General features: G+C 39.6%; 1 protein-coding gene across 1 annotated transcript in view; it reads left to right on the plus strand.

The window, feature by feature from the left end:
- Positions 1–953: 953 nt before the first annotated feature.
- Positions 954–13,445, plus strand: part of LOC124238083 (UBX domain-containing protein 4) — a 35,631-nt gene continuing 23,139 nt past the window's right edge. Inside the window, exons 1-5 of the mRNA XM_046658606.1 lie at positions 954–1,205; positions 8,010–8,112; positions 11,339–11,367; positions 11,881–11,999; positions 12,626–12,803. Coding sequence (XP_046514562.1) covers positions 1,124–1,205; positions 8,010–8,112; positions 11,339–11,367; positions 11,881–11,999; positions 12,626–12,803 — 511 coding nt within the window. The 5' untranslated portion in view covers positions 954–1,123. The remainder of the gene's footprint in view (positions 1,206–8,009; positions 8,113–11,338; positions 11,368–11,880; positions 12,000–12,625; positions 12,804–13,445) is intronic.

Genomic DNA, 13,445 nt, shown 5'->3' on the forward strand with positions numbered 1-13,445 from the left:
TAATAGTTATTAGAGACCACGTAATTTCATGAAAGTATTAAATATGGATCAGTTTTCATTTTAATGGCAACCAACCACAAGTGCCAGTCTTGATTATACAACATGCTTGCATAAAACTGTAAACAAAATCATTCTTCATCTCTTTTGTTTACCATGGAAAGTAGCTGGAAAATAAATCATTATCTATTCTCCGCTTTTGAGTTACTTTAGAGGGCAGCTGTGGCAATAACATAGCTAAGCGTTTGAGGTTTTGGAACGACTAGGACCAATGACTAGAAAATTGCTTAAAGCCTGCCTTCTACCAATACCTCCCTCAGCTACGTGTGCTGTATGGCACCACAGAAGGGGACTGTTGTGATCTTTACCCTCTCTTTTCTTCAAGGTCGGGCTGATAAATTAAGTTCAATAGAAATCAAAGCCTCGCAGTAAATCCCCACAAAGCCCATTTACTTCCATACCGACAGACACTCAACCCTATCACACAATGGCCACTCATCATAATAAAGAATTACATCGTGCCCCATTAAGACAGGGTTCCACTCAGAGCAGGGATGATTTCCTCCACCTTTAAGGTCTCAGTGAGGTCGAGGATGGCATCTCTCGGTTAGTGAGCGCCACATCTTCTCTTCCCCTTTATAGATTGCGAAGTGGCTCTCACTGCTGACCCTCTTTTGCCGTGTCCCGGAAACCACAGTTACATTTTCCACAATTATGAAGGCCAACAAGCCTCAGACAACTACAATTCCCGTCATGCCTCATGAAGGTACTGCCAACACGCCTTAGCGGTTAGTCATCCTTCCCACTGCCTCCTTCCACTTCCGGGACTGCAGGGCCTGAGCCCCAGCGGGCGCGCGCACGCACCGATTTGCCAACGAGACAAGGGTCTCGGGCGCGGCGCGGACGGCGACGTGTGGCGTCACGTGACGCGGGGCGCGCCTCGCTCGCGCGCTTGCGCGTGTGCCAGGGGGCCGTTGACGGGCTTGCGCGCTAGTGCAGAGCCAGAGGCTGGGGGCGGACCGGCCGGGGCTGCGGGGGCCGCGGGGCCCTACGAAGGGGAGGGCGGGGCCACCTTCGGGACCGCAGCGACAACACCCGGAGCGAGCGCCTGGGCCCGAGAGGAGCGATGCTGTGGTTCCAGGGCGCCATTCCGGCCGCCATTGCGTCGGCCAAAAGGAGCGGCTCGGTCTTCGTGGTGTTCGTGGCAGGTGAAGGGGCGAGGGCCTGAGATGTGGCCGGGACACCCCCTTCGGCCTCCCTCCAACCCCAGGGGCCCCAGCCTTTCCTCCGTGCCCCGAGAGCCCCGGGCTTCCCCTCCTTGGCATCTCAGCGCCTCCCGCGTCTGTTTGGGGCACACCGGGCCTGGCCCCACCACCCGCTTCTCCCGGCACCCGGACCGGAGGCGCGTCTCGGCCTCGCCCCCAAAGCCCGCTGGGCCCCGCCGACACCTCTGCGCGGGCGACGGGACGCGTCAGGCAGGCCCGCGCCTCCCCCCGCGCTGGAGGCGTTGGCGCAGACAGACCCCCACGGCCCTCCCCGGGTGCCCCCTTTCGCGCTCTGTCCCCGAGGACCCCCTTCCGGATGTCTTAACGCCCCTGTGGTTCCTGGTGCTTAGGTGGGCATATGGACAGGCTATTAGACAGGCGGTTGGGTTCGTAAATAGTTGTGGACAGTCAGGAAGAAAGCTGTGTCATCGGTAAGCAACAAAGAGAAACCATCTGATGGTCACGGTTACTAGGGTTCCTGTGTCCCTGAAACGCAAACTCTAGCTTTATATAGGTTTGATTTTTTTTTTTTTTTTGATAGCGGGGTGGTGAGTCTAATGTGGCATAACTGCTTTCTTGCAAATTGATTTTGTAACCATTCGATTAGAAGCAGACGTTCAGTCTTTGGTTCTTTTTGTTGTCTTCCTAGTCTAATATCCATGGTTTCGAGGACGTGTACTACCCTGTGTTGCTCTGAGTTATTTGGCTCCGTATTTTATTACTCCCTATTTTATTATTGAGATCTAGATTTACAGTAAACCCATGCCCCTGCGGTTTGGATGATTCTCAATACATGAACCAAATTAGTGTTTGTGACTACTGTTAATTTTAGGTGTATTATTTCAACGATTTGTGTTGAATAACGGTTTACTCATTATTGACTCGTGATTCTTGCGAGACTAGATAATAGCTGGGTAACTTTACGCACTGCAGTGAAGAACAAGTTCCTGAAATATGTTTCACTTAACATTAAATTTGAAATTTATAATTGTTATGCTGAATTTTTAGCCCAATAAGGTTAATTAGAAGAGGTTGAGTAGTGTAGATTCTTTATGCTGTTTTAGCGATATATTTCACATAAATAAATAACTGACGTAATCCTGTAGGGAAAAAAAGTGGATTGAAGAGAAAAGGAAAACTAAGTGATAATTACTATGGTTGTTAAGAGTACAATAATAGTTTTATGACATTTTAAGTTATTTTTTCACGTAAAATCTCAATTGATCCTTGCGGTAGTAGAACAGGTTTTATTATTCCTATTTTATAGACGGGGAAACTTACGTCCATAATGGTTAAGTAATATGCATCAGGGTCACAGAAAGGATTTGCATTTTGTCCTGACAAATTTTCTTTAGCAGCTTCAAAAAGTGTCCTTTTGGTTTCTTAAGAAAAAACTGAACAATTGTAGACTTTATGTAATTATTGAAATTGTTGTGGAAATCAGGAAATCTGTGGTTATGGTAGTCATATTTTTAAACAAAAAACACATTTGATGGTGTCCAAATGTTCCTGGAAGGCACTCTTGGGCTAATGAGTTAATTCGAGTGAAGAAATGCTAGATTTAACTAGGAAACATTAGGAAACCCATTTGGAAAGAGTAGTGCTAATTATTACAATAGTAAAATAAAGTTACAAGTCTTTGGGGGTTTGTGTGGATATATATATTCTTCAATTAACTTTTTACAGATGAACACGTATTACATTCTTTTAGAATACTGACGACTTTGGTGAATGTGTCCAGGTAGACTGTTAGCAGTCTGTCAAAGGAGTCTGTCCCTTGACCTGTTCGTAATACTTTCTAGAGCTTTAGGAAGTTAATCTCCAGGGCTAGGAAGGATTAGTGTCACTCCAGGAATGTGTAGACAGGGGAGTTATGAAACGACAACACTTACAGGTTGTCTAGAGCATTGTTCATAACTTTTAAGAATACGGCTAGAACTTGTGATTTTCATAGATCTGAGACTTCAACAGGAAGATATCAACTTAGTGGAAAATTTAAGAGATTTTTATAGCTGGAAGGAGTGGTCTTTAAGGATATACTTTGGTTCATATAACTGCTCAAGCAGGAAACATTTTAGGTGAGTTGTTTATATTAGTGAGTTTTTCATGAATGAATTGAGGAATATCTTAGGATTGATGTTAGGAGACTGGAGAGATGACTGTTAGTTCAGCCAACAAATTCACAAGAATTTTCAAAGTATTATAGCTATGTAAATTGAAAGAAAGAAAACTGAGGAAATTTGGATCGTGTTCTTGGGAAGGAAGAATAATCTGTTGAGAATCCTAAACCAAAGGTTTCAGTTCCCTGACTAGTGTTGCTAGTGGGCTAAAATTTCCTTGACAGACACTGTTTACTACTTTTTTTGGTTAAAATAGACCACAAAAGCCTTGAGCTTGTATCAGTGGAGGTTTTCTAGGTTGGAATTACTGGCTGTTCTAGGGTCTGCACCTCTTTGCTTCTGAGTTTGTACTGTTCTCTTTAAGTGCTTTTGCTTTGCCTACTGCTGATGCTACCAAAGATATGTTTTCTCCTAAAACTCTGAGGCCCGCCTGACTCCATAGCATAGGTTGTAATTTGATTAAAAATAAGAAACTAAAGATACTGAATTTGGCAAGTAATAATCCCACTCAGTAGTGTTAAGATGGCTCACATTGAGCCTTACACCTCTGTTAGTCAAGGAGCTGCTGCTGCTGCCACTAGGCTAAGTCACGGGCAGACGTTACTAATGGGGATGTGACATTTGGTACTCCAACCACATGGTACAACATAGGTGAGGGAGTGAAAAGCATCAGCCTTAGAAGTAGCAGATCCATATTTTCAGCTACCTACTTGACATCCCTGCTTGGATGCCTCAGGATTCTTCAGCCTAAAAGTATATTTACTGCCTGAACCTGTTTTTCTCCCCCAGTGTTCTGCATCTAGGTAAATGGCACCACCTTACACCCATTTGGATAAACCTCAAGCGTGGGTGTCATTTTTGACTCTTAACTCTTCATTCTCAACTTATACTCCCTATTGTTCAGGATACTCCCAAGCACACAGGCCTTTCCCTACACATAAATTCTTTTGCTTAGCAGACTCTTCTGGCTCTTGACGTGGCTCACCTCTTTCATCTTTTAGGTCTTACCTTAAATATCACCTCAGACAGGTCCTCCCTGACCAATCTAAAGAGGCCTCTTATTTTCTCTCATAGCTCTGTTCTTTTTTTCTTTTTTGAGGAAGACTAGCCCTGAGCTAAGTACTGCCAATCCTCCTCTTTTTGCTGAGGAATACTGGCCCTGAGCTAACATCCAGGCCCATCTTCCTCTACTTTATATGTGGGATGCCTACCACAGCATGGCTTTTGCCAAGCAGTGCCATGTCTGAACAGGCAAACCCCAGGTTGCTGAGAAGTGGAACGTGGGAACTTAACCTCTGTGCCACTGGGCCGGCCCCACTGTTCTTTTTTTTTTTTTTTTTTTTTTACAGCATTATTATTGTAATTGTTTATAGTTGCTTACTAAACAAGTGCATTTTTTTGTACCATTAGATTTTAAGCTCCACTGAAGGCAGACAATGTCTCATTTGTTTTATATTTACAATTGGCTCTCCTTATCCGCAGATGGAAAACTCATGGATGTGGCTGGAGGGCAACAGACGGGACAGATGGGACTGTATTCATTATACTAGGTCATTTTATATAAGCAACTTGAGCACTTCCGGATTTTGGTATCCATAGGGGTTCTTGCAGCCAATCCCCCTGCAGATTTTGAGGGATGACTATAGTTTATAGCCCAGTGCCTAGCACAAAGTAAATAGGGAATAAAATAGTGAATGTATGAAAGAAAGAATGAATAAAAAGGATCCCTTATGCCTCACAGCCTTCTCTAAGAAGTGTTTGTAGTAAGAACATTCCCATATAGCTGTTTTCTCCATTGATAATTTTGTCATTTACTTGGAATTTTGTAGCTCTCCGCACCCAGTAGTGTCTGAAGACGTGCTCAGATCTCACTCTGCAAATGATAGTTTTGCCGTCTGCTTCTTCACTATCTAGGAGTCTGCTAATGAGCATTCTTTTTGGTCTTGGTCTGTGGATGCATTCTAGTCCTTGTTTACTTTCCCGTGGCCAGATTTCTCAAGCCCCTATTCCTGATATTCCTGGATCTTGTCTTACACAAAATATACTCGAAGGTGCAGCATTAGTCAAGTATTGTAGGCATGTGAAGGTACTTATTATACCAGAAATTTAGCTGTTCATTCTACAAAATGCTTGTAGAGAGCCTCCTATATACCAGGTACTTACTTACTGTATGCCAGGTTCTGTTGTAAACATTTGAGTTATGTTAATAAATAAAAAGGAAAACAATCCTTGCCCTCATGAAGCCTGCATTCTGATGGAGGAAGACAAACAACAAACAGTAACCATAATAAGTAAAACAGTCTATTAGAAGGTGATAAATATTACAGAAAAAAGAGCAGGAAATAAGGGAGCTTTGGGAATATCTGAAGGGTGTAATTTTAAAGTGGTGATTACAGAAGGCTTTCTTTTGTCTTTTTTTGGGTGGGTGGGGGGGAGAGGTGGGGAAGATTGGCCCTGAGCTAACATCTGTGCCAGTCTTCCTCTCTTTTGTATGTGGGATGCCACCACAGCATGGCTTGATGAGTGGTGTGTAGGTCCACACCCAGGACCCGAACCCATGAACCCCAGACCACCGAAGCAGAGCATGCAGACTTAACCACTGTGCTGCTGGGTCAGCCCCAAGGGAAGTCTTTATTGAGAAGATATTATTTGAGTGAAGACTTAAGGGAGTTGAGAGTTAACCATGTAGATATCTGGGGAAGATCATTCCAGATAGAGGAAACAACTAGTACAAAGACCTTAAAGCAAGAGTGTCTTTTGTATTTGAGGAATAGAAAGGAAAGGAATAGCAAGAAAGTAAAAGGAAATGAGGTCAGAGAGGTAACTAGACACTTGAGTCCATTTGTAAGGACTTTGGCTTTTACTTTGAGGGAAATAGGGAGCCGTTGTAGGATTTTGAGCTGAGGCTTGATGTGATCTGACTCTTTAAAGAAAGTTACTGTGTTAAGACTAGGCTGAGCAGGGGGACCAGTTAGGTGGCTATTGTAATTCTCTAGGTGAGATGTGGTAGCTTAAATCAGGGTGGTAGCAGTGAAAGTGGTAAGAAATAGTTAAATTCTGGATATATTTTGGAGATAGAGTCAACTGCAGTCAAGGATAAGTAAAGTTTTTGGCCTGGGCACTGAAAGGATGGAGTTAGCATAAACAGATCACTGAGATGGCAAAAGTGAAGGGAGGATTAAATTGGGAAGGACAGCACACACGGCAAGAAAGCAGCTTACAAAAGAGAAGGTATGGGGCCGGCCCAGTGGCATAGTGGTTAGATTCACACGCTCCACTTTAACCGCCTGGGGTTCACAGGTTTGGATCCCACGTATGGACCTACACATCACTCATCAAGCCATGCTATGGTGGCATCCCACATACAAAATAGAGGAAGATTGCCACTGACGTTAGTTCAGGGCGAATCTTCCTCAACCTCCCCCCGACAAAAAATGTAGGTATAGAATGATCTCATTTTTGTAAAACAAAAAATGTGACTTGAAAGCTTTTTTATCCATAAGTTGGCAAAGGTTGCTCACCTTTGAGAAAGCACTTAGCTCTGCCAACCTCAGAAATGTTTCTCAATCACTTAATCAGGTAAGTTTCCCTCTGCCCACTAATAAGTGGTTATGTCAAAGTCTAGATGTTACAGGTCTAAAATGGAAACAATCTCTTCATAGGTGTAACTTTTAAAACAATTTGTCATTGAAATATGACATATAGTATATTAAGTGAAATATGTTAAGTGAACAGCTCAGTGAATTTTTTATTTTTTTGTTTTTATTTGTTTCCTTTTTCTCCCCAAATACATAGTTGTGTATTCTTAGTTGTGGGTCCTTCTAATTGTGGTATGTGGGACGCTGCCTCAGTGTGGCTCGATGAGCGGTGCCATGTCCACACCCAGGATTCAAACCAACGAAACCCTGGGCCGCCTGCAGCGGAGCATGTGAACTTAACCACTTAGCCACGGGGCTGGCCCCTCAGTGAATTTTTATATATGATGAGTACACCTGTGTAATTGTCATCCAGGAAAGATATAAACATTTCCAGCACCCCAGAAGGCTCCTTCATGCTGTTTCCCAATCAGTAGCACTTCCACCAAGGTAGCCACTACACTGAATTCTGTCACCATAGATTAGTTTTGGATCAGCATAACTTTTATAATTAGCCTAACTATAATAAAAGGCAAGTCAAAACTGCAAACAGAATTGCACCTGCCTCTCTCTACCTTGGAGGAATGCTGGAGAATAAATGCTGTGGTGTGGAGGTCCTTGAACTCAATAGAAAGATGCTACATAAACGAAGAGTATTGTCCATTTATTTTCTAAAACCATATGTACAAAAGCCGCAATAGTTACTGTACATTTCTACCCGTCACCTCCAATTATTGTAATACTATTTGCATCATAATTTGGATGTCTTTTAGAAAATACTTTGTATAATGTAAATAGCAGTATTTTGTTTTTCATTGCTTTTTAGTATGTTAATGCGTGTAGTCACACTTTTCATTTTATGGAAGAATTCAGTTTTCAAATTTGGTAGAAAATAGTATTTGTGGGATTGTATTTTACTTGAAGTTCCAGATTTCCAGGGGGAAAGAATCAGTGGATACTGGCCTTATAAGAATCCTTGAAATGTTTTATAGGTGATGATGAGCAGTCAACACAGATGGCTGCAAGTTGGGAAGATGAGAAAGTGAGAGAAGCATCTTCAAACAGTTTTGTTGCTATTAAAATCGATACCAAAAGGTTTGCTTATGTTTTAATCTTTCATTTTTTAAAAATATTATAACCATAGTCTTTGGTTGTGATTTATGGTGATACTCTTAGTCTATAAGAATATTGATTTTTGTCTAAGGCATATTGGGGACTTAAATTCTGATTGACGTTTTCCAAATTCATCATTATATCTTGTTGAAAAAGCTAAGTTCCCCTAGTCTACTAAGCAGCTATGTGACGTGTACCAAGAATGCAAAAGAACTGTGATCCTCAGCTTCTAAGAACTTGGAAGTAACTGTAAATCATCTATTGAATATCTCTGAAAGATTGACCACTGTTTTGGATCCTATTTTTGGGAATGGGGCCATTTGATTGAGTACGAGTGAGGACCCTTATAAGTCCCTCATAATACCTGATGTCCACAAGTCTATTTTATTTGTTAATCCACCCCTGCTTTCCCCTTTAAAATTTTTCTTTTAGTATAGAACGTTTCACACATATATAAAAGTCACGGAATAGAATAATGAACCCCCATGAGCTTTTCACCTACTTTGATAATTATCAACTCGGGGTCAGTCTTGTTTCATCTATGTCCCCACACATTTCCACTCATCCTATATAATTTTGAAACAGATCTCAGTCATCAAACCACTTCATCTATAAATATTTTAGTATGTCTCTCTGAAAGGTAAGGATTCTTAATTTTTTTTTTTAAAGATTTTATTTTTCCTTTTTCTCCCCAAAGCCCCCCGGTACATTGTTGTATATTTTTAGTTGTGGGTCCTTCTAGTCGTGGCAGGATTCTTAATTTTTTTGACATAATGGTAATACCTCAAAAACAAATTAATAGTAATTCCCAAATATCAAATATCTACCAAGTGTTCAAATTTTCAATCATCTCATCAATGTCATAGTTTTATTATTAATTTAATTTATTAATTTATTACACATTGTGATGCACTAATCTCTCTCAAGTCTCTTTTAGTCTGTAGGCTTCCCCTGTATATCTCTCTCTCTGTCTTTTTCTTGTGTAATTTAGTTTTTAAAGAAACAAGGTCATTTATTCTGTAGTTTCCTGCAACATGGATTTTGTTGACTGCAGCCCTTTTAGTGTCATTTAATTTTCTGGTGGATTTAAGTTAGATTTTTTCCCCCCTCAAGACTACTTCATAGATGGTGGTATGTCTTCCATTCTTCTGTTAGAAAGCAGCACATGGTGCCCTGTTGTCTCTCTTTATGATGTTAGCAGCAGCCATCAGTGGTCAATGCCTAGAAACATAGTTCATTAGCAGTTGCATTGTGGTATTACTATCCTTTTGGTATTAGTAGTATCAATGAATAATGTTTGAAAATTTACCTGTGTTTGTAAACTTTTATTTAAAAATTTTCAATATTAACGAAACACCATAAAGCAAATCATAGTACAGTCTGCCTCACAACAGCTAATGAATTATGTGTCTATTGAGCTGTAATAGTTTTTAAAAAATAATCTATTATTTTGATGTATATCATATCATTAAATTGTCCATTGTCCTCCAGAAGCACCTCTTAGAGTCAGTAATGGCTGGAGGAATGTAGGGGTTTATTGGAGATGTGGGAAGAAATGAAGATTTCAGAATTCTTGAGATTAATTATATACAGACTAATTTATCTAGCATTTTTTTTTTTTTGAGGAAGATTAGCCCTGAGCTAACATCTGCCACTAATCCTCCTCTTTTTGCTGAGGAAGACTGGCCCTGAGCTAACATCCATGCCCGTCTTCCTCTACTTTATATGTGGGATGCTTGCCACAGCATGGCTTGACAAGTGGTGTGTGGGTCCGCACCTGGAATCTGAACTGGTGAACCCCAAACCGCTGAAGCGGAACATGTGAACTTAACTGCTGTGCCACTGGGCTGGCCCCTGTTTTTTTGTTTTTTGTTTTTTAAGGGGCAGATCTCTATGCTTATGGGAATGATGACTTTTTTTGTTTTTTAAGATTGGCCCAGAGCTAACATCTGTTGCTGATCCTTTTTTTTTTCTTCTTCTCCCCAAAGGCCCCCAGTACATAGTTGTATATTCTAGTTGTAGGTCTTTCTAATTCTGCGATGTGTGACGCTGCCTCAACATGGCTTGATGAGCGGTGCTAGGTCCACACTCAGGATCTGAACCAGTGAAACCCTGGGCTGCCGAAGTGGAGCACGTGAACTTAACCACTTGGCCACAGGGCCAGCCCCTATCTAGCATTTTACAAATGAAATTTCTGTTGGCAGATACAGGGATACCTGTGTGTAGTGATGGTTGATATTTGTTTCATTATGGACTGCTTGCTAATAGAACCTAGTGTGTCTTTTGAATTATGAAAAGTAATTTTTATTTATTATACAATAATAATGGAATTACCTAATGTTCTAGGAACATTTTAGTGTATACTTATTTATGGAGAATAGCCTGCATTGAAAATAAATTGGTAGGAAACGCATCAAAAGTTTACAGATTATTTCTGAGAAGGTAGGATTCTTGGTAATTTTTTTCTTTATAATTTCCTATTATAGTTTTAGACATTTGTATGATAATTGTGCTTTATATTCTGGAAAAAATTAGACAAATTTCTCGTTCTTGGAAGCATTAATTTGATTCTTGGAATTACTCATGTACATTGGTCAGTGTGTCGTATTCGCATTATAGTATAAAGTCTCTCTCCCATTTGTGTCCCTAACCACCCCTGTTCCCTTCTCTGGAGGCAACCAAGTCAAGAAAATATATTTGTATTTGTTTTCCTCCCGTTTTTTACAAAAATGGTAACATTTTGATGTACTTTTTTGTACGTTTTATGGTTTGTATAATTAATCAGTTTTTATTGGTGGATATTTAAGTTGTTTTGAGTCCTTTGTTATTAAAAAGTAGTATCAATTGCACAAGTAAGTCATAGGCATTAGTATCTTCTTGTTACTTGTTAAGGTATAGTGTTCAGCTATACTTGCTGCTGAGGAAACAACATGGCAGATACTAACTTGATATTTAGCCACCAGATCCAGCTACCAGTTTGGGTTGCAAGAGCGAGTCACTCTTTAATCTGAAAATTATTAAACAAACCCAAAAAAGGTCTGTGAAATAAGAATTACATTTTTCTTCTTCCAGCTGGTGGCTATGAAAGGAGCTAGTAGTTTCAGAAAAAGTACTTGTAATTGGTATGGTCAATTTTTATAGAAACAACGTACTATTTGGGAGACGCTTGAATTCATCTAGTGATTTTCTGTTTGATTTTGTTTTACAGTGAAGCCTGCCTACAATTTTCACAAATCTGTATCCTTTCAATGAAGAATTGGTTTTATATATATATTTTGCTTGAGGATTTACCTTTCTTTTGGTTAATTCATGACCTTTAGAAATTGTTTTTATTTAGGAACTCATACATTCTTGTCTATGGAAACTTTATATTACTAAGTATCCTTTGAGACAATACATTGTAGCAAATAGGGTCATAGGGAGTTTTTTATTGGGAATATCTGGAAAGCAGTATGAAGCAGTTTGGTTGCAATGTTAGAAGTAGCTGGCAAAAGCAAGATAGATGTAAGTTATGATAGAGGGGAATGTAGTGGGTGTTCTCCACTCAAATGTGCAGTGTAAATAAACCTTAAATCAGTTCACATATCACATGTACTATAGGCATAATGATATGGTAGTTGAAATTATTTTGCAAACGTTAGCTGATTATATTGTGAAATTCACAAAAATGATTTGCTTTGTTATCAGAAGTGTTTCATAAAACTATTCCCTTATTTCCCATAAATTGTTAGACTTAATAAAACTGTACAGATCCTGTAGTATGTGTCCCATCCAGTTTCTTTATTGGAGACAGTGGAATTCCCTTGGAAGTAATAGCAGGAAGTGTTTCTGCAGATGAACTTGTTACCCGAATTCACAAAGTCCAGCAGGTGAGAAGGGACAGAATTGTTCTTTGTATAAACATGGGAAAATAATATGTCAGAAACTTAACATTGGAATGTTTTGAGAGCTGCTCTGTATATTCAGGAACTTGCCATGCCATTAAACTTAAAAGGTAGTGAATACTATCTTCCTTGACTAGTTTTGAAAATAGCATTATGAAGTTACAGGTGCCCCTACCTAATACTTAATTGAATTCTTATTCTCCCTTCTCTTTTCATCCCTAGCTCAACCACGTAATGCACATCTCTATAACTTTGTTGCAAGAGAGAGTTGCGGTCACATTAAGATCTCAGTATATTGCTTGACATGTTTTCATTTGCATCCCCTTTGGGCGAATGGCTAATATACCTTGTAACTTTTTTCCTTGGATTCTAATTTGAAGGAAAATCAACAGTGTGCTTTAAAAATCTGTTTATGCTCTTGTCACCTTGCAGTTGAATTCCATAGTGTGATTATGTCATGTTTAGGATCATACATTTTAGATTCATTTACTTAGTTTAGTACTTCTCGCTCCTGTAGAGTATAAATTGACTTATTGACATTTTGGTCTTATTGGCCATGGTAAATTTAGATTCTTATCTGTTAATTAAATTTCAATGTGTTTTCTCTCTAGATGCACTCATTAAAAGGTGAAACATCAGTGGCAAATGGCAGCCAGTCAGAAAGTTCAGTCTCTACTCTGTCCACCTCATTTGAACCTAACAACGTTTCTGAAAACTCTCAGTCCAGAAATGTAGAGCTTTGTGAGACACCACCCACTTCTCCAGATACAAAGTCAGATTCTGCAACAGGTAATTTTTAGTGTATCCTTTTGGGTAGTTGAAGTACTCCTTCACTTCATTTTAAAGGCCATGGATTAATATCCTTAAAAATAAAAATAGTGTATTTTTTTCCCCTCACATTCATTTAACTTAAAATTTAAGAGTTGTCTTAAGTGTATGTGTTTGTCATTTAGTGGCAGAAGAGGATAAAATCAGTGAATATGCCCTTCAAACTCAAATAGGCAACAGTCCAGAACAGTTGACTTGTAATTTCTGCTCATGTGCTGTGGTTTAAGGATTGTCGTTATGACACTTGGCAGTTTTATAAATGTCTTCCCAGCCAGAGGATTTTGAAAGATCCAAATGAACTAGTGTATTTGGAATTGTCTTTATAACCTGTAAAATATTATACACATTTAAAAGAATAGTATTTGCATTTTTAAAATTTGAATTAAAAGGTAATTGTAAAATAGAGCTTGCAGAAATAAGTGTGACTGCAGAGGGGTTGATAGGAAAGAAAAAGAGAAATTTTGTATTGTATATTAGGGATCATGGTCAGAGTTGTTTGGTGTAATAGAGCTTTGTATTAGGCAACATAGGGTTAGATAAATCAAGTTAGAATACTAGTATCTTAAAAGATGATCCTATTCCAGCATCCCAAATAGATAATCA

Source organism: Equus quagga, chromosome 4 (genome assembly GCF_021613505.1).
Source record: "Equus quagga isolate Etosha38 chromosome 4, UCLA_HA_Equagga_1.0, whole genome shotgun sequence".
Lineage (NCBI taxonomy): Eukaryota > Metazoa > Chordata > Mammalia > Perissodactyla > Equidae > Equus > Equus quagga.